The sequence below is a fragment of the Pristiophorus japonicus genome, unplaced genomic scaffold, assembly GCF_044704955.1.
Source record: "Pristiophorus japonicus isolate sPriJap1 unplaced genomic scaffold, sPriJap1.hap1 HAP1_SCAFFOLD_510, whole genome shotgun sequence".
Classification (NCBI taxonomy): Eukaryota; Metazoa; Chordata; class Chondrichthyes; family Pristiophoridae; genus Pristiophorus; species Pristiophorus japonicus.
In genome coordinates this window covers 363,240-390,360 of record NW_027254416.1, presented here as the reverse complement: position 1 = coordinate 390,360, position 27,121 = coordinate 363,240, and the positions used below count along the sequence as shown (strand labels likewise).

Below are 27,121 nucleotides of genomic sequence, written 5' to 3'. Positions count from 1 at the left end.
GTAGCGCATTTGGAAAGAGGTGACATGATAGGTCCAAGTCAACATGGATTTGTGAAAGGGAAATCATGCTTGACAAATTTTCGAGAATTTTTTGAGGACAAGGGAGAACCAGTTGATGTGGTATATTTGGACTTTCAGAAGGCTTTCGACAAGGTCCCACACAAAAGATTAATGTGCAAAGTTAAAGCACATGGGATTGGGGGTAGTGTGATGACATGGATTGAGAACTGGTTGTCAGACAGGAAGCAAAGAGTAGGAGTAAATGGGTACTTTTCAGAATGGCAGGCGGTGACTAGTGGGGTACCGCAAGGTTCTGTGCTGGGACCCCAGCTGTTTACACTGTACATTAATGATTTAGACGAGGGGATTAAATGTAGGAGCTCCAAATTTGCGGATGACACTAAGTTAGGTGGCAGTGTGAGCTGCGAGGAGGATGCTATGAGGCTGCAGAGCGACTTGGATAGGTTAGGTGAGTGGGCAAATGCATGGCAGATGAAGTATAATTTGGATAAATGTGAGGTTATCCACTTTGGTGGTAAAAACAGAGAGACAGACTATTATCTGAATGGTGACAGATTAGGAAAAGGGGAGGTGCAACAAGACCTGGGTGTCATGGTACATAAGTCATTGAAGGTTGGCATGCAGGTACAGCAGGCGGTTAAGAAAGCAAATGGCATGTTGGCCTTCATAGCGAGGGGATTTGAGTACAGGGGCAGGGAGGTGTTGCTACAGGGCATTGGTGAGGCCACACCTGGAGTATTGTGTACAGTTTTGGTCTCCTAACCTGAGGAAGGACATTCTTGCTATTGAGGGAGTGCAGCGAAGGTTCACCAGACTGATTCCCGGGATGGCAGGACTGACCTATCAAGAAAGACTGGATCAACTGGGCTTGTATTCACTGGAGTTCAGAAGAATGATAGGGGACCTCATAGAAACGTTTAAAATTCTGATGGGTTTAGACAGGTTAGATGCAGGAAAAATGTTTCCAATGTTGGGGAAGTCCAGAACCAGGGGTCACAGTCTAAGGAGAAGGGGTAAACCATTTAGGATCGAGATGAGGAGGAACTTCTTCACCCAGAGAGTGGTGAACCTGTGGAATTCTCTACCACAGAAAGTTGTTGAGGCCAATTCACTAAATATATTCAAAAAAGAGTTAGATGTAGTCCTTACTACTAAGGGGATCAAGGGGTATGGTGAGAAAGCAGGAATGGGGTACTGAAGTTGCATGTTCAACCATGAACTCATTGAATGGCGCTGCAGGCTAGAAAGGCCGATTGGCATACTCCAGCACCTATTTTCTATGTTTCTACCTCCTTTTCCTTTCTGTCTATCCTTCCTCAATATTGAATACCCCTGGATGTTGAGTTCCCAGCCTTGGTCACCCTGGAGCCTCGTCTCCGTAATTCCAATTACATCATATCCGTTAACAGCCAGCTGCGCAGTTAATTCAGCCACCTTATTACGAATGCTCCTCACATTGAGACACAGAGCCTTCAGGCTTGTTTTTTTTAAAAACACTCTTTGTCCTTTTAGAATTATGTTGTAATGTGGCCCTTTTTGATTTTTGCCGTTGATTTCTCTGCCCTCCACTTTTCCTTATCTCCTTTCTACCTTTTGGTTCTGCCCCCATTTTACTCCCCTCTGTCTTCCTGCATAGATTGCCATCCCTCTAACTTATTAGTTTAAACCCTCCCCAACAGCCCGAGCAAACACTCCCCCTAGGACATTAGTCCCGGTCCTGCCCAGGTGCAGACCGTCCGGTTTGCACTGGTCCCACCTCCCCCAGAACCAGTTCCAATGTCCCAGGAATTTGAATCACTCCCTCTTGCACCATTCCTCAAGCCACGTATTCATCTTAACTATCCTGTAATTCCTACTCTGACGAGCACGTGGCACCGGTAGCAATCCTGAGATTACTACCTTCGAGGTCCTACTTTTAAAATTTAACTCCTAGCTCCCTAAATTCAGCTTGTAGGACCTCATCCCGTTTTTTACCTATATCGTTGGTACCTATATGCACCACGACAACTGGCTGTTCACCCTCCCCCTCCAGAATGCCCTGCAGCCGCTCCAAGACATCTTTGACCCTTGCACCAGGGAGGCAACATACCATCCTGGAGTCTCGATTGTGGCCGCAGAAACACCTATCTATTCCCCTACCACTATAGCTCTCCTACTCTTTTTCTTGCCCTCCTGTGCAGCATAGCCACCCATGGTGCCATGAACTTGGCTGCTGCTGCCTTCCCCTGATGAGCCCCCCAACAGTACCCAAAACGGTATATCTGTTTTGGAGGGGGATGACCGCAGGGGATCCCTGCACTACCTACCTTCCTTCCACTGCTCTTCCAGCTGGTCACCCATTTCCTATCTGCCTGTGTAACCTTTACCTGCGGTGTGACTAACTCACTCAACATGCTATTCATGACATCCTCAGCATCGCGGATGCTCCAGAGTGAATCCATGTGCAGCTCCAGCGCCGCAATGCGGTCTGTCAGGAGCTGCAGCTGGACATACTTCCTGCACACATCGTAGTCAGGGACACTGGAAGCGTCCCTGATTTCCCATACAGCAAAGGAGGAGCATGGCAAAGATAATCATGTTTGACAAATTTGCTGGAGTTCTTTGAGGATGTAACGAGCAGGGTGGATAAGGGAGAATCAGTGGATGTGGTGTATTTAGATTTCCAGAAGGCATTCGATAAGGTGCCACATAAAAAGTTACTGCACAAGATAAAAGCTCACGGGGTTGGGGGTAATATAATTAGCATGGATAGAGGATTGGCAAACAGTGACTCGTGGTGTTCTGCAGGGATCGGTGCTGGGTCAACTATTTACAATCTATATTAATGACTTGGATGAAGGGACAGAGTGTAATGTAGCCAAGTTTGCTGATGATACAAAGATGGGTGGGAAAGCAAATTGTGAGGAGGACACAAAAAATCTGCAAAGTGATCTAGACAGGCTAAGTGAGTGGGCAAAAATTTGGCAGCTGGAGTATAAAGTAGGAAAATGTGAGGTTATCCACTTTGGCAGAAATAATAGAAAAGCAATTATAATTTAAACTGAGAAAAATTGCAAAGTGCTGCAGTACAGAGACCTGGGAGTCCTTATGCATGAAACACAAAAAGTTAGTATGCAGGTAGAGCAAGTAATCAGGAAGGCAAATGGAATGTTGGCCTTTATTTCAAGAGGGATAGAGTATAAAAGCAGAGAAGTCCTGCTACAACTATACAGGGTATTGGTGAGGCCACACCTGGAGCACTCTGTACAGTTTTGGTCTCCGTATTTAAGGAAGGGTATACTTGCATTGAAGGCTATTCAGAGAAGGTTAACTAGGTCGATTCCAGAGATGAGGGGGCGGACTTATGATGATAGGTTGAGTAGGTTGGGCCTATACACATTGGAGTTCAGAAGAATGAGAGGTGATCTTATTGAAACTTATAAGATAGTAAGGGGCTTGACAAGGTGGATGCAGAGAGGATATTTACATTTATAGGGGAAACTAAAACTAGGGGACATAGTCTGAGAATAAGGGGCTGCCCATTTAAAACTGAGATGTGGAGAAATTTCTTCTCTGAGGGTTGTAAATCTGTGGAATTCTCTGAACCAGAGACCTATGGAGGCTGGGTCATTGAATATATTTAAGGCGGAGATAGACAGATTTTTGAGCAATAAGGGAGTAAAAGATTATGGGGGGCGGGCAGGGAAGTGGAGCTGAGCCCAAGATCAGATCAGCCATGATCATATTGAATGGTGGAGCAGACTCCAGGGGCCAAATGGCCTACTCCTGCTTATGTTTCTTTTGGAAGATCCCTCACCGCCCTGACATTGCCTTTTTGAGGGACTGTGGCCTGGTATGGCTGTGTTAGAGAAATAGGGGCCACGTGCCAGGGAGAGACCATAGAGAGAAAGGAGGAAAGGTAGAGAGGGACAGATGGGTAGAAAGTGGATGACTGTCAAAGAGAGCTGGCTGATCAGAAAAAGGAACAAAAAACAAAGGAAGAGACACACAGATAGAGAGGGAGAAGGGGGCAGAGGTGTCGAGGAGAGGTGACAGGAGAGATGGAAAACACAGAAACAGAAATAGCCAGATCTTATTCCTTGCACATTTTGGCACTCTATAAATTACAGACTGTTTCTATTGTGGCATCAATGAGGTTCAAAGTACTCGGTTACATCACGTCGAGCTCTCTTTATATAATGGGGGTGGAGATCTGCACTTCACCACAGAATCAGTCACAGACTATTTCATAACCAGGTATAGCTTCTGTTTTCCATTTCTGGCAGATAACCAAAGAGGAACCATTTTTAGCAATTGATCCAACACAATGCTGATGTCGATGGCAGAATGGATAATTCGTGATGTCCAGCTGTGTCCTCTGGTCACTGGGCGGACTGACCCTGGGTTTTTACCCATACACGTGCTGTGTCCTCTGGTCACTGGGCAGACTGACCCCTGGGTTGTACCTGTAAACCTGCTGTGTCCTCTGGTCACTAGGCGGACTGACCCTGGGTTTGTACCTGTACACCAGCTGTGTCCTCTGGCTACTGGGCGGACTGACCCCTGGGTTGTACCTGTAAATCTGCTGTGTCCTCTGGTCACTGGGCGGACTGACCCTGGGTTTGTACCTGTAAACCTGCTGTGTCCTCTGGTCACTGGGCGGACTGACCCTGGGTTTGTACCTGTAAACCTGCTGTGTCCTCTGGCCACTGGGCGGACTGACCCCTGGGTTGTATCTGTACACCTGCAGTTTGGCTTTACCTATCCTGTTACTTACTGTCATCATAAGATAATAAATAGGAACAGGAGTAGGCCCTTTGACCCCTTGAGCCTTCAATGAGATCATGGCTGATCTTCTACCTCAACTTCATTTTCCTGCACTATCCCCATATCCCTCGATTCCCTTAATATCCAAAAATATATTGATGTCTGTCTTGAATATACATAACTTCTGAACATCCACAGCCCTCAGAGAGAATTCCAAAGATTCACCACCTTCTGAGCAAAGAAATTTCTCCTCATCTCAGTCCTAAATTGCTGACCCCTTGTTCTGAGACTAAGACACCTGGTTCTAGACTCCCTAGCCTGGGGAAACATCCTTCCTGCAATTATCCTATCAAACCCTGTAAGAATTTTGCTGGTTTCAATGCAATCACCTCTCATTCTTCTAAACTGTAGAGAATGTAGGCCTAGTCTACTCAATCTCTGATAGGACAATCACCCCCATCCCCCAGAAACAGTCTGATGAACCTTCATTGCACCCCTTCTATGGTAAGTATATCCGTCTTTCGGTAAAGAGATCAAAACTGTACACAATACTCCAGGTGTGGTCTCACCAGGGCCCTATATAACTGCAGTAAGAAGCCTTTCCTCTTATACTTTAATCATCTTGTAATAAAGGCCAACATACAATTTGCTCTCTTAATTGATTGCTTGTTAATTGATGTTAAATTTGTGATTTTTGTACCCAGGTCCCTCTCCTTTTAAAAAATACTCTGCTTTTTTATTTTTCCTACCAAACTGGATATCTTCATATTTCTCCACTATATTCCATTTGTCATGTTCTTGCCCATTAACTTAGCCTGTCGATATCCCCTTGAAGCCTCTTTGTACCCTCCTCACAAATTGTATTCCCACCTAGCTTTGTATCATTAGCAAATGTAGATATACAGGTTGTACTCTCCAGTCTGGGTCTCTTTCGTCTGGAAACATCCTTGGTCCAGCATCAGTCCCGGCATGGGTGGTGGTTCTGTCTCTCTCTCGGCTCCGTGGCTGAGCTCTCTCCCTGTCTCGCAGCTTCTCTCCCCTCCCCGCCATTTCTCTCCCCATGCATGCACAGAACATGTCCGGGTCGCTGTCAGCAGCTGACCTCCCGAGTACTGGAAAATGCTCTGATCCGGCACCGGTCAGGTCCCAAGGATGCCGGACCAGAGACGTCCAACTGTATAACATTTGGCCCCCTCATCCAAATCACTGATATATATTGTGAATAGCTGAGGCCCAAGCACCATCCTTGGAGTACCCGACCAGTTACAGCCTGCCAACCTGAAAATGAACCGTTTATTCCTACTCTGTTTTCTGTCTATTAACCAATCCTCAATCCATGCTAGTATATTAACCCCCAATCCCTTGAGTCCTAATTTTGTTCAATAACCTCGTGTGACACCTTATCGAATGCCTTCTGAATATCTAAATACACCACATCCACTGATTCCTCCTTAAATATTCTGCTAGTTACAACCTCAAAAAAGTCTCAACAGATTTGTCAAACATAATTTCCCTTTCATAAAGCAGTGTTGACTCTGTCCAATCTTATTATTTTTCTCTGAGTGCCTGTTACCACATCCTTATAATAGAATTGAGCATTTTCCCTACTACTGAGGTCAGGCTAACTGCTCTGTAGTTCCCTGTTTTCTTTCTCCCTCCTTTCTTAAATAGTCCAGTTACATTTGCCACCTTCCAAACCACGGGAACCATTGTAGAATCTATGGAATTTTGGAAGGTGATAACCAATGCATCCACTATTTCTATAGCTAATTTTTTCAATACCCTCGGATGTGGGCCATCAGGTCCAAATGATTTATTGGCTTTCAGTCTCATTATTTTCTCCAGTACCATTTTTCTTTACTAATACTAATTTCTTTCAGTTCTTCATTCTCACTGGACCCTGGGTTCTCCAGTAGTGCTGGCAAATTTTTTGTGCTTTCTTCCATTAAGACAGACACAAAGTATGCATTTAATTTCTCTGCCATTTCCTTGTTCCCCATTATAATTTCTCCTGTCTCAGCCTGTAGGGGACCCACATTTACTTTTGCTAATATTTTCCTTTTCACATACCTATAGAAGCTTTTGCAGTCTGTTATTTTGTCTCTCGATAGTTTACTCTCATATTCTAGTTTCCGTTTCTTTATCAATTTCTTGGTCCTCCTTTGCTGAATTCTAAAATCTTCCCAGGCTTACTGCTCTTTTTGGCAACATTATAAGCATCTTCCTTTCATTTAATACTATATTTAACTTCTCTTGTTGGCCACAGTTGGATAACTATTCCTGTGGGGTTTTTGTACCTTAAATGAATGTATGTTTGTTGTAAATTATAACTTAATTCTTTAAATGCTAGCCATTCCTTTTCTACCATCATACCTTTTGATATAGTTTCCCAATCTACTTAGCCAACTCTCCCCTCATACCTACACAGTTTCCTTTGTTTAACTAAATCACTTTCAAATTTAATGCAAAATTTTATCATGTTATGGCTACTCTTCCCCAAGGGCCACTTTCCTACATTATTAATTAACCCTTTCTTATTGCACACTACTAGATCAAAAATAGCCTGTTCTCTCATTGGTTCCTCAAAATACTGATCTAGAAAACCATCTTGTATACCTTCCATTAATTCGTCCTCCACACTATTACTGCAAATTTGGTTTGCACAGTCTATATGCAGATTAAAGTCCCCCATAATTATTATATTACCTTTGTTACATGCACCTCTAATTTCCTGATTTATACAGTGCCTTACATTACCACTATGGTTTGGGGGCCTATAAACAACTCCCACCAATGTTTTCTGCCCTTGCTGTTTCTAAGCCACACCCAAACTGATCCTATTTCTTGATTTTCCGAGCTAAGACAGTATTCTTTATCCCATCCTTTATTATTAGGGCTACCACTTCTCCTTTTCAATTTTGCTATCTCTTCTAAAAGTTATGTATCCCGGAATATTTAGTTCTCAACCGTGGTCACTTTGCAACCACAGCTCCATAATGGTTATCAGATTAAACCTATTAATTTCTATCTGCGCTATTAATTCATCTATTTTCTTGCGAATACTTCATGCGCTCAGATATCGTGCCTTTAGCTTTGGCTTTTTTCTATTTTTCCTTAGTCAGTAATGCCCGATTACCTTTGTTACTCTCTCTATCCCTTCCTCACCCACTCTGCTTATTTTTACCCAAAACTCTGCTCTAGAGCCTTGACATGTCTCTTGTTGCTTTTTCTCTCTATCTAAACCGTGCTGTACTTTCCTGGATCTCGCCACCCAGCCTTCAATAGTTTAAAGCCCTGTTTACTGCCCTAGTTATTCGATTCGCCAGGACACTGGTTCCTGCCCAGCTCAAGTGGAACCCATGGCAAGGGAACAGCTCCCTCTTTGCCCAGTGCTGGTGCCAGTGCCTGTAAAGAAAAACCCCTGCCTCCCACACCACTCTTTGAGCCATGCATTTACTGTTCTAATCTGCTTATCCCTGTAACAATTGGTGTGGGGCTCAGGTAACAATCCAGAGATTATTACCTTTGAGGTTCAGCTTTTTCATTTGAATCCCAACACCTCCATCTCTTTCAGCAGAACCTCATTCCTAGTACTACCGAGGTCATTGGTTCCTACATGGTCCACAACAACTGGAACCTCCCCTTTCCATTCCATGTTCTGCCTCTGATCTGCCCCAGGGAGGGGGCAGTGTGTGATGTCCCTGTGAGATGCAGTATTTTCAGTGTGTGACCCCGAGCTGCTTCAGGCTGGGGACAGTGTGTGATGTCCCTGTGGGATGCAGTATTTTCAGTGTCTGACCCTGAGCTGCCCCAGGGAGGGGGCACTGAGTGATGTCCCTGTGGGGTGCAGTATTTTCAGTGTCTGACCCTGAGCTGCCCCAGGGAGGGGGCACTGAGTGATGTCCCTGTGGGGTGCAGTATTTTCAGTGTCTGACCCTGAGCTGCCCCAGGGAGGGGGCACTGAGTGATGTCCCTGTGGGGTGCAGTATTTTCAGTGCCTGACCCTGAGCTGCCCTTATTCCTCCTGCTCTAGGGGGCAGTCACGCTCCTCTCAGTTGGAGTTAATAGGAGGGACCGCATCATCTACTGGATACCGGCGGTATTTCAAGGCACATCACGTCCGGCTCCCTCCCAGAGAAATCCAAAATCAACCTGCAGATTCAATTCATTTTATTATCAATTGTTAACAACATTTAGCTCCATTTGATGCAGCTTTCAGTATTTGAAGAATCCCTTTAAAGAGTTAAGTATGGATGTAAACACAAATTAGAATTATTTTTATCTGACCCTTTTCCCGTTGATTAATTGGTCAAATATCCAGAATATTAAACTCCAGTCCAGTTAGAGGGGGAAATCACTATCAGCAGAAAGAAACCCCAACTGTCAGAATGGACACGATTCAGTCTAGGGTAACAGCAGAATCCAAACCCTGCAGTCACTTGTGAACTCGCTGATGTCTTACCAGGTTGGATGACCGAGCGTATCCCTTCCCACACACGGAGCAGGTGAACGGCCTTTCCCCAGTGTGAACTCGCTGGTGTATCAGCAGCTGGGATGACTCAGTGAATCCCTTCCCACACTCAGAGCAGGTGAACGGCTTCTCCCTAGTGTGAACTCGCTGGTGTGTCAGCAGATGGGATGACCGAGCGAATCCCTCCCCACACACTGAGCAGGTGACCGGCCTTTTCCCAGAGTGAACTCGCTGGTGAGTTAGAAGATTGGATGAACAAGTGAATTCCTCCCCACATTCAGAGCAGGTGAACAGCCTGTTCCCAGTGTGAACTCGCTGGTGAGTTAGAAGCTTGGAATAACAAGTGAATCCCTCCCCACACACGGTGCAAGTGTACGGCCTCTCCCCGGTGTGAATTCGCTGGTGTCCCATCAGGTGGCTTGACTGAGTGAATCGATCCCCACACACGGAGCAGATGAACAGCCTCTTCGCAGTGTGACTGCGCCGATGTTTTTCCAGCTCTGACGGGTAATTAAATCTCTTCCCACAGTCCCCACATTCCCACATTCCCACGGTTTCTCCATGGTGCGGGTGTCCATGTGTCTCTGCAGGTTGGATGATCAGTTGAAGCCTCGTCCACACACAACACGTGTACAGTTTCTCCCCGCTGTGAATGGTGTGATGTTTTTTCAGGCTGTGTAACTGGTTAAAGCTCTTTCAACAGGCAGTGCACTGGAACACTCTCACTCAGGTGTGTGTGGGTCTCGGTGCTTTTCCACTCACAGTGATGTTTGAAATCTTTTCCCACAGACAGAACAGGCAAACATTTCTCCTTCCACAGTCAAAGGCCGATGACATTCAGGTCCGGAGGAATCGTGTTATTCTGTCAGATCTTGACGTGCTGTTTGGTTTGATTTTCCCATCTGCAAATCCTGCCCTTCTTATACCCTGCAAAAGGAGTTTACAAAAATCATTACTGCAAGTACCAGACACAAATTCAGAACAGACAATTCTAGATTCCATGGAACATTCTTTCCTCTTTCATTCCTCCAAAGCTGTAAATCCCTGTCCCATACACTCTCTGTCCTCCCTGTCCTGAAATTCAAACACATCGCACGTCTGAAAACAACATGTCCTCCACTCCCAGTTTTCACCATCTACTTTGTCTAGGTTCAGTTCTACACTCACTGGTTCCCCTAACTTCCCCTGAAGGTACGGACTCTAGCTGAGTTTAGTTCTACACTCACTGGTTCCCCTCTCCTCCCCTGAAGGTGCTGACCCTGGGGACCCTGTCGCCCCACCCACACTTTGCTCCTCTGCAAAGATGGCCATACATGCACTCTACGCCTCGATGAATCGTGATGGTGACGCACAAACCTGCAGCTTTCCTTTTGTTAATAATAATTTTTATTTATATAGCAGCTTTAACATAGTACAACGTCCCAAGGCGCTTCACAACAGTGTCACAAGACCAGTTCGTCTAACATCTGTCGCAGGACATTTGGAAAAGCATAATTCAGTCAAGCAGAGTCAGCATGGCTTTGCTCCTGCTACGGCTCCAGTTTCCGGATACACTCTATGTTTATAGATTCTGTCCCTTCCCGTCACGCTTTGGTTTTCGTTTCCCCCAATGCTACCCTGTTCTATTGCCTTCACCTTGTCCTTTAAGCTTTTAGGTTTCTGCTCACCTGAACCCTGCCCCCGCCGTGCCCTGCCCCCACCCCCTCCCCCCGACTGATTAGTTAAAGCTCTCTCTGCAGCCCCAGTTATTCGGTTCGCCAGGACCCTAGCCCCAGCATATTCCAAGTGGAGTCCGTCCCGAATATAATATGGGAAAATGTGAGGTTGTCAACTTTGGCAGAAAAAATAAAAAAGCAAATTATTATTTAAATGGAGAAAAATTTCAAAGTGCTGCAGTGCAGAGGGACCTGGGGGTACTTGTGCATGAAACACAAAAAGTTAGTATGCAGGTACAGCAAGTAATCAGGAAGGCAAATGGAATGTTGACCTTTATTGCAAGGGGGTTGAAGTATAAAAGCAGAGAAGTCCTGCTACAACTGTACAGGGTATTGGTGAGGTCACACCTAGAGTATTGCATACAGTTTTAACCTCTGTATTTAAGGAAGGATATACTTGCATTGGAGGCAGTTCAGAGCAGGTTCACTAGGTTGATTGAGGGGGTTGATTATGAAGATAGGTTGAGTAGGTTAAGCCTATATTCATTGGAATTCAGAAGAATGAGAGGCGGTCTTATTGAAACATAAAAGATAATGAGGGGGCTCGACAAGGTAGATGCAATGAGGATATTTCCACTCATAGGGGGAAACTAGAACTAGGGGATGTAGTTTCAGAATAAGGGGTCACCCATTTAAAACTGAGATGAGAGGAATTTATTCTCTCAGGTAGTTGTAAATCTGTGGAATTCTCTGTCCCAGAGAGCTGTGGCGGCTGGGCCATTAAATATACTTAAGGTGAAAATAGACAGACTTTTGAGCATTAAGGGAATAAAGGATTATGGGGAGTGGACAGGGAAGTGGAGGTGAGGCCATGATCAGACCAGCGACGTTCTTACTAAATGGCAGAGCAGGCTCGAGGGGCCAAATGGCGTGCTCCTATTTCTTATGTTCTCATCACACAGTACCAGATCTAAGATAGCCTGCTCCCTGGTTGATTCCGCAAAGTACTGTTCAAGGAAATTATCCCGGATACACACTATGAATTCTTCCTCAAGGCTACCTTGGCCAATTTGATTTGTTCAATCAATATGAAGATTAAAATTGCCCATGATTATTCCTGTTCCTTTTTTACAAGCCTCCATTATTTCTTAATTTATACTTCATCCAATAGTGTAGCTACTGTTAGGGGGCCTATAGACTACGCCCACCAGTGAGTGTAGTATTTATTCTGTATCTGTTAGTCTCTGGTTAGCGAGTGTGGCTTTTCCTTTATACCTGTAAGTTTATGGTCTGGAAGAGAGGTTTTCACTCTGTACCTGTCAATTACTGGTAAGTGAGTGTGGGTTTCATTCTGTATCTTTCATTCTCTGGTATACAAGTGTGAATTTTACTCTGTATATAACAGTTTTTGGTGTGTGTGTGTGGATTTCACTCTACTTGTCAGTCTCTGGTATGTTAGTTTGCGATTCCTCTATTCCAGTCAGTTTCTGTTATGTGAATGCGAGCTGTATTGGAATGCGAGCTGTATTCTGTACCCATCGGTTTCTGAAATGTGAGTGCATTTTACTCTGTTCATGTCTGTTTCTACTCTGTGATTGTGGGTTTTCCTCCGGCACTGTCAATTTTTGGTATTTGAGTGTTGATTTTCTTTGTGAGTGCGGTTTTACTCTTTATTTGTCAGTGTTTGATATGTGAGTGTGGGTTGTGATCTGTATCCGTCAGTTACTGGTGTGTGTGTGTGTGGCTTTCACTCTCTACCTTTCAGTCTCTGGTATGTGTGGATTGTATCTGTAAATTTCAATCTCTGGTAGGCGAGTGTGGGTTTTACTCTCGGTCAGTTTCAGGTAATGTGGGCTTTTGTCTGTATCTGTCTGTTTCTGGTATTTGAGTGGGGCTTCATTCTGCAACTTTCAGTTTCTCGGATGTGAATGTGGGTTTTAGCGCTGTACCTGTCAGTTTCAGGAATGGGAGTGTGGGGTTTTACACTGTACCTGTCAGTTTGTGTTACATGAGTAAGTGTTCAATCAGTGCAATAACTCCCAGTTTCTGGTAAGGGAGTGCATATTTAAGTCTGTATCTATCACTCTCGAGGATGTGTGTGTGAGTTTTATTCTTTATCTGTCAGTCTCTGAGATTTGAGTGTGGTTTTTCTCTATCTCAGTTTCTGGTATATGTATTTGGGTATTATCTGTATGTATCAATCTCGGTAACATGATTGTGTATTTTTGTCTATCTTTCACTCTCTGGGATGTGAGTGCAGGTTTTATTCTTGATCTGTCACTCACTTTTTTGTGTGTGTGGATTTTACTCTACAGTGGTCATTCTCTGGGATGAGAGTGTGATCTTCACTCTATCTATTAGTCTTTGGTTTGAGTTTGGGGTTTACTCTGTATCCATCAGTCTATGGTATCTGAGTGTGGGTATTATTCTGTGAATGTCAGTCTATGGTATGTGTATGTGGGTTTTCCTCCTGTCAGTTTCTGTTATGTGAATGTGTGTTTTATTCAAGTGTGTGAATGTGGATTTCACTCTGTACCTGTCAGTCTCTTGTGTGTGAGTGTGGCACTTTTTAGCTGTACTTGTCTGTTTCTGTTATGAGTGGGGTTATATTCTATATGTCACAGTTTCTGTTATGACATTCTACCTGTCTGTCACTGGTATGTTAATGTGTGTATGTTTTCTGTACCCGTCAGTTGCTATTATATGAATGTTGATTTCATTCTGTGCCTTTAAGTGTCTGGTACAGCTGTGGTATTGTGGGTTTGACATTGAATCAGTCAGTCACTTTCAGGTGAGTGTTGATTTTGCTCTGTCACTCTCTGATATGTGTTTTATTCTGTATCTGTCCGTCTCTGAGAAGTGAGTGTGGGTTTCATTCTGTATCTATCGGTTTCTGATATTTGAGTAAGGGTTTTAATCAGTACCTGTAAGATTGTTACAGGAGTGTGGTTTTTAGTCTGTATTTGTCAGTCTCTGGAATGTGAGTGTGGGTATTACTCTGTATCTTTCAGTCTCTGGAATGTGAGTGTGGGTATTACTCTGTATCTATCAGTCTCTGGAATGTAAGTGTGGGTATTACTCTATCTATCAGTCTCTGGAATGTGAGTGTGGGTATTACTCTATCAGTCTCTGGAATGCAAAAGTGTTTTTTTTCTGTACCTGTCAGTTTCTGGTGCGTGACTGTGGAGTTCACTCTCTAACTATCTGTCTCTGGTATGTGAGTGTGAGTATTTGTCTGTAGCTGTAAGTGCCTGGTACGGGAGTGTGGGTTTCACTGTCAGTCAATCTCAGGTACTGGAAATGATTGAATGACAGATTGTGATTTTTTTTCAATGTGTCTGAGTGTATGAATCATTGTTTCTCTCAGTCTCTGGTACTGTTTGAGAGTGAGGGATTGATTATGTATCTGTTAGACTGGTGATGTGTGAGAGTGAGGGATTGATTATGTATCTGTTAGACTGGTGATGTGTGGGATTGATTATGTAATTGACAGTCTCTTGTACTGAGCTATTCTTGCTCTGTGTGAGTGTTGGATTTGGTTTCGTCTCACCTGCTGTAGGCGGATGATAGTTTGCGATTATCGATGACTGTCTCAGGAGGAGGTTTGATTCAGTCCATTACCTCAGTTTCTCTGCTCTTGTATGTTAGCTGTTGGGTTTGAGAGTCATTGTACAGACACGAGTGTGAATTGACACTGTCAGTGTCGATCTGTTCGTGTGTGTGAGTAAGGGAGTGAAATTGGATCTGCCTTTCAATGAGATATGATTGGACTTTGAAACAACACATTATTGTACTGCTTCAAGTGACTGTGGGATTCATAATATAATTCTGGGAATTTGGATCACTGTGGGACTGACAGCTTCTGCTGCCTGTGACAATATGATTGAGGTCAGTTCTGTGTCTCTGCGCTCTGAGTGATAATGTACTTACTGTGTGTGAGAAGGAGCTGCCTGCACTGTTCCTTGTGTTCCGGGTTGAGGAAAGATCAAATTTATTCTGGCTTGGTGAAGTATTTTGCTCTGAGAATAATAATAGGAAAACACTTAGTTATGATATGGACAGCCAATGGAGAGATTATACAAATAAAGTTATAATTCAAGTGTTTGTGTTTAATAAAGTAAAGTATCTGGAGAGAGGAATCTGCGATACAAACCGTGTCCTTGTCTGATCTCACTGCAGTACAGCAGCACTCAGGTGTATAGGACGGTTCTATGGTAAGTTATCAGCATCCAGACACAACCCAAACCCAGCACTGGTCCATGAATGGGACCACCCGATTGGCACAGTTCAGGTTGATCTCTCCCGCTTCCATGGGACTACCTGTAAAATTCTGAATTGCTTCCTGGAATATAACCACAGGTACCTGTACAACAATTGTTCTCAGTCTATTGAAACAGAGTTAATGGCCTGTGTCATTAACAGAATGTCACAGTTACCAGATGCTGATGTATCTGAGGGGGTGACAATGTATCGCTCGATCACCAGCAACATGGTTCTGAAGAATTCAATGCACCAAAACAAAATTACCCATTTTTGAAATGTCTCCAATCACATTCCTCTTCTGGTGCCTGCAATAGATGCACTTTGTGACACTCCTCACATCCTCATTCTCAGGCTGTGTTTCCACTATTCAATGTCCAAGAACAACAGACACGGTGAGATTGGAACTGAATCAGGAACATTCACTACTGATTTGGGGAAAGAAAGCAGCACTGATTTGAAAGAGCGAGGTGATTTACTTTCTCTGTTACCTTACACCGTACACACACAGCCCGAGAATGGGCTCCCCCTTCCCCCATCACTCCATGCTCCAAAACTAGTTCCTACTCCACTCTGCCTCTTACAGACAGCCCCCGACTGCCGCTGAACTTACCCCGACTCAAAGCCCATCTGCGGACACAGTCCCAATGTGATGAGCTGCTGTAAGGTGGCTGCTGTTTGCTCCCTTGCTCGGGCCTGGGATATCTCCGCTCCCTGATGTGTTCAACGATCATCAGCCCGGCACAGAGGAAACGGCAGCCGCTGACAGAGCTGGGGGAGGGGAGCTCGCATGGGCCCTTCCTGTCAGTTTAAACACTGTGTGCGGAGGGGAGGAGCAGCATGTATTTAGCGCATGCTCATACCATCTTTTTGTCACAAATTAAATTAGCAAAAATGGGATTGTTTCACAAGTAGCTTTTATCACTAATTAAATGGGCCACATTGAAAAAAACGATTGTGTGAGCCTGACACTGGAGAAAGGGTGCCTAAACTGTTCTACTCGTTCCATCAGTCGCTGGTGTGTGTGTGTTTCCCGGTCAGTTTCCAATAGGCGAGTATGGGTTTTACTTGCATATTATTGCTCAGATACGTGGGTGTGGGTTTCATACTGTACCTATCAGTTCCTGCTCTGTGCATGTGGGATTTATTCTGTACCTGTCAAGTTTTGATGTGAGTGTAGGTTTTATTCTGTATCTGTCAGTTTCTGGTATCTAAGCGCATCTTTATCTGTACCTGTCAGTTTCTGTTATGTGAGTGTGTGTTTTATCATGTACCTGTCAGTTTCTGTTATGTGAGTGTGTCCTTTAACCTATATCATCAGCTTCTGGTATGTGAGTGGATATTGACCAGTATGTCAGTTTTTCGGATCGGAGTGTGCATTTTATTCTGTACCTATCAGATTCTGGTATGAGAGTATGGGGTTGAATCGGTACCCGTCAGTTTCTGATATGTGACTGTGGTTTTAATCTGTACCAGTCACTTTCTGGTATCTAAGTGTGGATTGCATTCTATACCTGTCAGTTTCTGGAATCTGGGTGTTGATTGTATTCTGTACCTGTCAGTTCCTGCTGTGTGAGTGTAGGAATTAATATGTACCTGTCAGTTTCTGGGATGTGATTGTGGGTTTTTTTCTGTACCGTCAGTTTGTAGTAGATGTGTGGGGTGTCAGTTTCTGGTATCTGAGTGTGGATTTTTACCTTTATATGTCAGTTTGTGCAATGTGAATGTGGGATTCATTCTAGATCTCTCATTCTGGGGTAAGCGAGTGTGTGTTTCCTCTGTACCTGTTAGTTTCTGGTATGAGAGTGTGGGATTTATTCTGTACCTGTCATTTTCTGGTATGAGAGAGTGGGTTTTATCCTATATTTGTGAAATTTACAGATCAGAGATGACCCCAACAGACAATAGTTTTGCACATTATATTGGACGAATGCGATTCAGAAATATTTGGAGTAGAGACGAGCTATTAGTACATTACATAAACCATATCTGTCAGTGATGCAGTGAGTGTCGGATTCATTCTGTATCTGTCAGTCTGTGGTACAGTGAGTGAGTGAGGGATTCACTCTGTATCTGTCATAAATGCAAGTGTTTGTTGTTGCTGTAGAAATGAAGATTTTCAGTTATTTACGTGGTTAACATTTACGCAGAAGAAAATGTCAGAAGCAGCCTCTTGGATAACAGTCGGGAAAGTGCTATTACTGGTGAGATCACGATTTGCTTGATGCAAACTTGGCTAATAACCCTTGAGGTGATGGAAAAGAAAGCAACATTTTGGGACGTTTGAGCGAGATTATAAAACATAATCAGCGTGAGGAGCGCCGATCAGTGAGCTGGTGCACAAGAAGCATTGAGCTCCTGTTTACTGCCCAATGCTATTTCCAAAACAATAGGGAAGAACAGTCCCTGGATCTGGGAACTTGAGGAGGCCTTTCAGCACATGGAACCTGTTAGAGAAACAGAACTCCCTCCCTAACAGCACTGTGGGAGTACCATCATCACATGGACGGCAGCCGTTGATGAAGGTGGCTCACCACCATCTTCTCCAGGGCAATTAGTGATGGACAATAAATGCTGGCCTTACCAGCGACACCCACATCCAGTGAACAAATTAAAAAAAGGCTGTGTGTGAGGAGGAGCTGGTTGCACTGTTCCTTATGTCTCAGGTGGTGGAAACTTCACATTTGTTCCAGTTCCTTCAATTCCTTGCCTGTAGGAGGAGAAGGTATCTCTGATCATTCAAGAATAAGAGAGGTAGAAAAGACTAAAGTGATGAATGTAATCGTTCAATTAGTAATCATTTTGAACATTCACAAAGGGAAGCCAGCGATACAAACAGTGTCAGTGTCTGACTCCACTGCAGTACTGCAGCACTTAGCTTCTACACACCAAGTGTGTTGGGCAGATTTACAGCAATTTACTGACATCCAGACACAACCCAACCCCTGCCCTGCTTCAGGAATGGGACGACCCGATGGAGCACGGACTTTTACACAGCTCAGATTGCTGCTCCCCTCTCCCAGGGCACTAACCGTTCAACCAAAAACAAAGAGCCACTGTTTAAAACGTGTCCTTTACATTTCTCACCCGGTGCCTGCAATAGATGCTCCTTGTATAAATCCTCAGTGTCCGGCTCTGCTTCCACCGCTCACTGTCCAATGATCATCATCATAGGCAGTCCCTCGGAATCGAGGAAGACTTGCTTCCACTCCTGAAGTGAGTTCTTTGGTTGCTGAACAGTCCAATACGAGAGCCAGAGTCCCTATCACAGATGGGGCAGATAGTCGTTGAGGGAAGTGGGGTGGGGGGGCGAGACCGGTTTGTCGCACACTCTTTCCGCTGCTTGCGTGTGATTTCTGAATGCTCTCGGTGATGAGAGTCGAGGTGCTCAGCGCCCACCTGGATGCACTTCCTTCACTTAGGGCGGTCTTGGGCCAGGGCCTCCCAGGTGTCAGTGGGGATGGCGTACTTTATCAGGGAGGCTTTGAGGATGTCCTTGTAATGTTTCCGCTGACCACCTTTGGTTCGTTTGGGGTGAAGGAGTTCCGAGTAGAGCACTTGCTTTGGGAGTCTCGGACAACAAGCACGGTGAGACTGGAACTAAAGCAGGAACGTTCACTACTGGTTTGGAGGGAGAAAGCAGCAATGATTGTAAACAGCAGATCCTTCCCATTCTGTCTCCCTTACCCGGGACACACGCTGTCCACACACAGCCCGAGAATGGCCTCTCCCTTCCCCCACTCACTCCACGCACTGAGACCAGTTCTTGATCCACTCCGCCTGTTACACACAGCCTCCGACTCTCCCTGAACTTCCCCCGGACTCAGTGCTGATCTCTGAGCCCATCTGCGGACACGCTCCCAAAGCGATGTGCTGCTGTAAGGAGGCTGCTGCTCGCTGCCTTACCCCGGGGCCGTGGTGTCTCCATTCCCGGCTGTTTAAACCATCTTCTTCCGCTCACTGAGTGAATGGCGCTCACAGAGTGAATGGCGCTCACAGGCAGGGCTGGGGGAGGGGAGGGCGCATGTGCTCTTCTGCTCACTGGAAATCGACACAGGGGGCGGGGATTCTCCACGCATGCGCAGTCAATAATCAGCAAAGTGAACGTTCCCAATTCACTTTAATCAGAGTATGAGCAAAGGAACTGGGCCTGGGGGAAAAGGACAGAGAATGTTTAAATTCCCTTTGAGATGCTCAATTTGGGATCATTCCGTGCACATTATTTTTCTATTCATGAGCCTGTCCTCACAAAGCAATCCTGCAGAAACATCAGAGGGACGGGGGAAGTAGGAGTGTTTGCTGGGACTGTGCAGGAGTTAATATGACAGAAACTGTCCCAGTTTAGTTTAATCAGAGTGAAACACTGGGTCATACCAAACGGCCCTTAGCTGTAAGATTACAGAGAGTACAACAGGCAAGTGAGGGTTAAATGTGGGACGTTGTTTCTCTCACTCTCTGACACTGTCCCGCAGTGTGGGATTAATAATGTGTCTGTCTGTGGTACAATATCAGTGAGAGACTTTAACTTCTGTCCCTCCAATGGGGACTTTCAGGATAAAAGTAGACTTCACAGGTCAGTCTTGAACTGATACTGTGCATGTTTCTGTGTCTCACCGTCCTGCCTCGATCTCGATCTCTATCTCTCTTCTCTTTCTCTCAATCTCGTACTGTTTGTGAAGGCGGGATACTGTTATTTCACGTGATGTGGACACACTTGTGAGTACAACACTGACACATAGAAACATAGAAAATAGGTGCAGGAGTAGGCCATTCGGCCCTTCCAGCCTTCACCGCCATTCAATGAGTTCATGACTGAACATGCAATTTCAGTACCCCATTCCTGCTTTCTCGCCATACCCCTTGATCCCCCTGGTAATAAGGACTACATCTAACTCCTTTTTGAATATATTTAGTGAATTGGCCTCAACAACTTTCTGTGGTAGAGAATTCCACAGGTTCACCACTCTCTGGGTGAAGAAGTTTCTCCTCATCTCGGTCTTAAATGGCTTACCCCTTATCCTTAGACTGTGACCCCTGGCTCTAGACTTCCACAACATTGGGAACATTCTTCCTGCATCTAACCTGTCTAAACCCGTCAGAATTTTAAACATTTCTATGAGATCCCTTCTCATTCTTCTGAACTCCAGTGAATACAAGCCCAGTTGATCCAGTCTTTCTTGATATGTCAGACACTGTTTCTCTCTCTGGTGCTATACATGACAGTGTGGCACTGTTACTGAGTGTAATATGGAGACACTGATGCCAAGTGTAAGACTGATAATGTGTGTGTCTCTCTCCCCCCACTGGTGTTATACATGAATGTGTGATACTAGTATTGACCCTAATATGCAGACACAGTTCGGGTGTTTAAGGCTGATACTATGCCTGTCTCTCTGCCAGCTATCTCTGGATGATGAGGATGGGATGGATAGATCACTGTTAAATGTCCCTCAGTTTAGGAGGAGAGAGAGACAGACAAAGAAAGGCTGGTGGGGCGGTGAACGCAATTTATATTTTCACGTTAATCAAACATATTTGCATATATGAAGGGGAAATAATGTTTGACAAATTTGCTAGAATTCTTTGAGGATGTAACGAGAAGGGTGGATTAAGGGGAACCAGTGGATGTGATGTATTTGGACTTCCAGAAGGCATTTAACAAGGTGCCACATAAAACATTACTGCACAAAATAAAAGTTCACGGGATTGGGGTAATATATTAGCATGGATAGAGGCTCAGCTAACTAACAGAAAACAGAGAGTTGGGATAAATGGTTCATGCTCTGGTTGGCAATCAGTAACCAGTGGCATGCCGCAGGGATCAGTGCTGGGACCCCAACTATTTATAATCTATATTAAACAACTTGGAAGAAAGGACCAAGTGTAACGTAGCCAAGTTTGCTGATGATACAAAGATGGGAGGGAAAAGTAATGTGTGAGGAGGACACAAAAAATCTGCAAAAGGACATAGACAGGAAACGTGAGTGGACAAAAATTTGGCAGATGGAGTATAATGTTGGAAATTGTGAAGTCATGCACTTTGGCAGAAAAAAAATCAAAAAGAGCAAGTTATTTTATAAATGGAGAAAAATTGCAAAGTGCTGCAGTACAGCAGGACCTGGGGGTACTTGTGCATGAAACACAAAAGGTTAGTATGCAGGTACAGCAAGTAATCAGGAAGGCCAATGGAATCTTGGCCTTTATTGCAAAGGGGAAGTCTTGCTACAGTTATACAGGGTATTGGTGAGGCCACACCTGGAATACTGCGTACAGTTTTGGTTTCCTTATTTATGAAAGGATATACTTGCTTTGGAGGCTGCTCAGAGAAGGTGCACGAGGTTGATTCCGGAGATGAGGTGGTTGACTTATGAGGAAAGGATGAGTAGGTTGAGCCTCGACTCATTGGAATTCAGAAGATTGAGAGGTGATCGTATCGAAACATATAAGATTATGAGTGGGCTTGACAAGATGGATGCAGAGAGGATGTTTCCACTGATAGGAGAGACTAGAACTCGGGGGCATAATCTTAGAATAAGGGGCCACCCATTTAAAACTGAGATGAGGAGAAATTTCTTTTCTCAGATGGTTGTAAATCTGTGGAATTTGCTGCCTCAGAGAGCTGTGAAAGTTGGGACATTGAATAAATTTAAAACAGAGATACACAGTTTCTTAACCGAGAAGGGAATAGGGGATTATGGCGAGCAGGCAGTGAAGTGGACTTGAGTCCATGATCAGATCAGCCATGATCGTATTAAATGGCGGAGCAGGCTCGAGGGGCCATATGGCCATACTTTTGCTCCTATTTCTTATGTTCTTATGTAAATTTGAGGTCATCCAAAACTTGGCACGCCATGTCCTAACTTGCACCCCATGTCCTAACTTGCACCAAGTCCTGATCACCCATCACTCCTGTGCTCGCTGACCTACATTGGCTCCCAGTTATGCAACGCCTCGATTTCAAAATTCTCATCATTGTTTTCAAATCCCTCCATGGCCTTGCCCCTCCCTATCTCTGTAATCTCTTTCAGCCTCACAATGCCACGTGATGTCTGTGTTCCTCAAAATTAGCCCTCTTGAGCATTCCTGATTAGAACTGTTCAACATCGGTGGCCGTGCCTTCAGCTGCCTGGGCCCTAAGCTCTGGAACTCCCTCCCTAAGCCTCTCTGCCTCTGGGCATTTCTTTCCCCCTTTAAGATGCCCCTTAAAGCTACTCTTTGACCAACTTTTGGTCATCTGCTGTAATTTCTTCTTATGTGGCTCGGTGTCAAACTTATTTGCTTTGTCTTATAACACTGAAGTGCCTTGGGACATTTTACTCCGTTAAAAGCGGTATATAAATAAAGTTGTTGTTGTTGATAGCAATGGGAGCTGGTACAACCGGAGCTCCCATTATTATCAATGAGAATACTAGATGTTCATTGGTGGTTCAGGCCCACGTGATCCTAGGATACGAAAACATACCTGGAAGACATGTTCCTGTACACTGCACTACGAAACTCTGACTCCGACCGCAATCCTATGTTCCTCTGAGGCCAGGCAATTTTTTAAAAAATTCTGGTTGGCTGCGTTCGCCCAAAAGAAGCCTCCAACCACAATTTTCCACCTAAAGTATTGGTTTAATTTCTCTGCCATTTCCTTATTCCCCATTATAATTTCTCAGCCTGTAGGGGACCCACATTTACTTTTTCTATTTCCCTTTCTTTATCAGTTTCTTGGTCCTCCTTTGCTGAATTCTAAAATGTTCCCAATCCCCAGGCTTACTGCTCTTTTTGGCAACATTATAAGCTTCTTCCTTTGATCTAAAACTATCTTTAACTTAACTTGTTAGCCACGGTTGGAGCACCTGTGGGGGTTTTGTAATTAGGTATGTAATTATTGTAAATTATGTATTAATTCTTTAAAGCGAGCCATTGCTAATCTGGCTCGATACCTTTTAATGTAGTTTCCTAATCTATCTTAGCCAACTCAACCCTCATACCTTGTTTAAATTTAAGACCCCAGTTTCGGATTTAACAAAATCACTTTCAAACTTAGTGTAACATTTTATATTATGGTCATTCTTCCGTTGCCAGAACGTCCCATGTACAAATAAACAAGACTCACGGTTAAAAGTTGTTGCTGTTAATAATCACAAATCACTTTTTACAAATCACTCCATGGCCTCGTCCCTCCCGATCTCTGGAATCTGTTGCAGCCCACAAGATGTCTGCACTCCTCAAATTCTGCACTTTTGACCATCCCTGATTATAATCGCTCCACCATCGATGTCCGGCCCTTCAGCTGCCTGGGCCCCGAGCTCTGGAACTCCCTCCCTAAACCTCTCCGCCTCTTTCCTACTTTCAGACCCTCATTTCAAACCTACCTGTTTGACCCAGCTTTTGGTCACATGCCGCAATTTGTTCTTCTGTGGCTCGGTGTGAAATGTATGTGTTGTGTCCTGTAACACTGCTGTGAAGCGCCTTGGGACGTTTTACTACGTTAAAGGCGCTCTATAAAGAAAAGTTATTGTTAATACTGCAGGAGTGAGGGATTGAGTGAGCTGGGAGTCCGGCGCAGGCGCAATACGAACAACCAAGCCACTCAGCACCAACGCCACCTGTGACGTCACAAGCGATGTGGGCGGGGCCGTGACGTCACAAGCGATGTGGGCGGGGCTGTGACATCCCCCGCCTGGCGCGCGGTGAGGCGGTTGAACGGTTTTCAAATCAGGAGCCACGTGACCCCCGAGCTGCCCTGAGTTCCTTCAACACAGTGGGCGGGGCTCTGGCGCTGCCGGTTCCAATTGGTGGGCGTGGCTGGCAATCTGCTGCGTGCAGCCAATAGACGGTCGGGACTATGCACCGAACGCGCTCTGTGGCGGCAGTGCGCATCCTCGGTACCGCCTTCCCCACCCCCAGTCCCCGGATGCCGCGCAGTTTGCTGTAACCAGCGGTTGGACAATGTGAGGAACCGGGGGCCGCAGGGAACCGGACTGATGGTGGGCGGCTGGGGCCGAGGCAGAGCGGGCGGGCGGGCGCGGTGAGTCTGTGAGGGAAAACACCGGACTGAACACACAGCCCTGCAGCTCAGTGTTTGGGGACATGCGGGAGATAGACTGAAACTTCCAGTGAGATCAGACAGTGTGTAACCCGGGGGCCCAGTGAGATCAGACAGTGTGTAACCCGGGGCCCAGTGAGGTCAGACAGTGTGTAACCCGGGGGCCCAGTGAGGTCAGACAGTGTGTAACCCGGGGGCCCAGTGAGGTCAGACAGTGTGTAACCCGGGGGCCCAGTGGGGTCAGACAGTGTGTAACCCGGGGGCCCGGTGAGATCAGACAGTGTGTAACCCGGGGGCCCAGTGAGATCAGACAGTGTGTAACCAAGGGGGCCCGGTGAGATCAGACAGTGTGGAACCCGGGGAGGATGGGCCCAGTGAGATCAGACAGCGTGTAAGCCGGGGAGAATTCTGGTGATTTTCTGTCAGTCCAGACGGGCGGGACAGGAATCTTGAGGAAAAGGATAAAATCAAACAGAAATACTGGGCATATATAGTTTTCTGAAACATTGGAAAAACACTTTACACTACATTCCACTTCACAACATTAATATTCTTCTAATTTTCTGCCCTGCCAGAATTAGATCTCCCGGTGAATGGCGGAGTGATTGAGAAAGTTCCACAGCTGGAAGGAAACCGGGATTGTGGACTGAGGAACAACAGCAGGTGAACCAGCACAGGATTGTGAGAGCACCAACCAGGGAGCCCCTTCCGATTGAAAGCGCTTTAATAGATCGACTGGGGAGAAAGGTAAGAGAAAGTGCCATTTACTCAGATACACACCGGTCCTGTAGACAGTACACACAGGTTACAAGGTAAGACAGGAAATGAGACTGGGAGAGTCTGACCACCGAGCACAATTATCCAGCATGAGGCCGTGCAATGGGATGTGAAGTGAGATCACTTTCTGTCTCTGAACACAGTCACAGTGAATCTTGTGTGTGTTTTAGAGTAAAGGGCTTTGATCTAAGAGGTGACTCCAGTTTGAGGCAGAGCCCAGCAGATGGACCCGTCTCTGTACATTCGGTGGGGCTGAACTCATACCGACACCATCAGATCTCAATGTTCAAATATTTCCCATCTGGTGAGAAAGCCATTGGAAAGATTGAACCGGAAGCACGTCGTCAATTCACTGATCACGATGCACAGACCAATCTGAAGTCCCAGCATGGCCTATCACTGACAGAATCAATTATTCATTCATGAACATTTAGAATTATAAGAAAATATATTGATAACTACTAATATTGAAGCATTTCTGATTCATTGATCACTAGAGATATGTAGTACTCTAATATACTGAAGTGTTCTGTACTTAATACTTGCTGTACCTGCCCTTGGAGTCTCTGATGGGACAGTGTAGGTGGAGGTTTATTCTGTATCTAACCCATGCTGCACTTGCCCTGGGAGCGTTTCGTTAGACAGTACATAAGAAATAGGAACAGGAGTAGGCCATACGGCCCCTCGAGCCTGCTCCGCCATTCAATAAGATTATGGCTGATCTGATCATGGACTCAGCTCCACTTCCCCGCCTACTCCCCATAACCCCTTATCCCCTTATCGTTTAAGAAACTGTCCAATTCTGTCTTAAATTTATTCAATGTCCCAGCTTCCACAGCTCTCTGAGGCAGCGAATTCCACAGATTTACAACCCTCAGATAACAAATTTCTCCTGATCTCCTTTTTAAATGGGCGGCCCCTTATTCTAAGATCATGACCTCTAGTTCTAGTCTCCCCATCAGTGGAAACATCCTCTCTGCATCCACCTTGTCGAGCCCCCTCAAAGTCTTATACGTTTCGATAAGATCGCCTCTCATTCTTCTGAACTCGAATGAGTAGAGGCCCAACCCACTCAACCTTTCCTCATAAGTCAACCCTCCCTCATCCCCGGAATCAACCTAATGAACCTTCTCTAAACTGCCTCCAAAGCAAGTATATCCTTTCGTAAATATGGAAACCAAAACTGCACACAGTATTCCAGTTGTGGCCTCACCAATACCTTGTATAGCTGTAGCAAGACTTACCTGCTTTTATACTCCATCCCCTTTGTAATAAAGGCCAAGATACCATTGGCCTTCCTGATCACTTGCTGTACCTGCATACTACCCTTTTGTGTTTAATGCACAAGTATCCCCAGGTCCCACTGTACTGCGGCACTTGGCAATCTTTCTCCATTTAAATAATAACTTGCTCTTTGATTTTTTTTCTGCCAAAGTGCATGACTTCACACTTTCCAACATTATACTCCATCTGCCAAATTTTTGCCCACTCACTTTGCCTGTCTATATCCTTCTCAGATTTTTTGTGTCCTCCTCACACGTTACTTTTCCTCCCATCTTTGTGTCGTCAGCAAACTTGGCTACGTTACACTCGATCCCTTCCTCCAAGTCGTTAATATAAATTGTAAATAGTTGGGGTCACAGCACTGATCCCTGCGGCACCCCACTAGTTACTGGTTGCCAACCAGAGAATGAACCATTTATCCTGACTCTCTGTTCTGTTAGTTAGCCAATCCTCTATCCATGCTAATATATTACCCCCAACACCGTGAACTTTTATCTTGTGCAATAACCTTTTACGTGACACCTTGTCAAATGCCTTCTGGAAGTCCAAATACACCACACCCACTGGTTCCCCTTTATCCACCCTGTTCGTTACATCCTCTAAGAACTCAAGCAAATTTGTCAAACATGACTTCCCCTTCATAAATCCATGCTGACGCTACCTGACCGAATTTTGCTTATCCAAATGTCTTGCTACTGCTTCTTTAATAATGGACTCCAAAATTTTCCCAACCACAGATGTTAGGCTAACTGGTCTATAGTTTCCTGCTTTTTGTCTGCCTCCTTATTCAAATAGGGGTGTTACATTTGTAGTTTTTCAATCTGCTGGGACCTCCCCAGAATCCAGGGAATTTTGGTAAATTACAACCAA

General features: G+C 45.1%; 1 protein-coding gene across 10 annotated transcripts in view; it reads right to left on the bottom strand.

The window, feature by feature from the left end:
- The window catches only part of LOC139253747 (zinc finger protein 664-like), a 35,411-nt gene extending 11,741 nt beyond the window's left edge, over window positions 1-23,670 (bottom strand). Inside the window, exons 1-4 of one of the 10 annotated variants that reach the window (XM_070873536.1) lie at window positions 23,517-23,670; window positions 17,738-17,863; window positions 14,824-14,912; window positions 9,230-10,165 (exon numbers count right to left, since the gene is read on the bottom strand). In XM_070873536.1, the coding sequence (XP_070729637.1) occupies window positions 9,230-9,784 (555 nt within the window). In that variant the 5' untranslated portion in view covers window positions 9,785-10,165; window positions 14,824-14,912; window positions 17,738-17,863; window positions 23,517-23,670. The other 9 variants (XM_070873541.1, XM_070873535.1, XM_070873537.1 and 6 more) reach the window with 9 other exon arrangements.
- Between the last annotated feature and the right edge of the window lie 3,451 nt (window positions 23,671-27,121).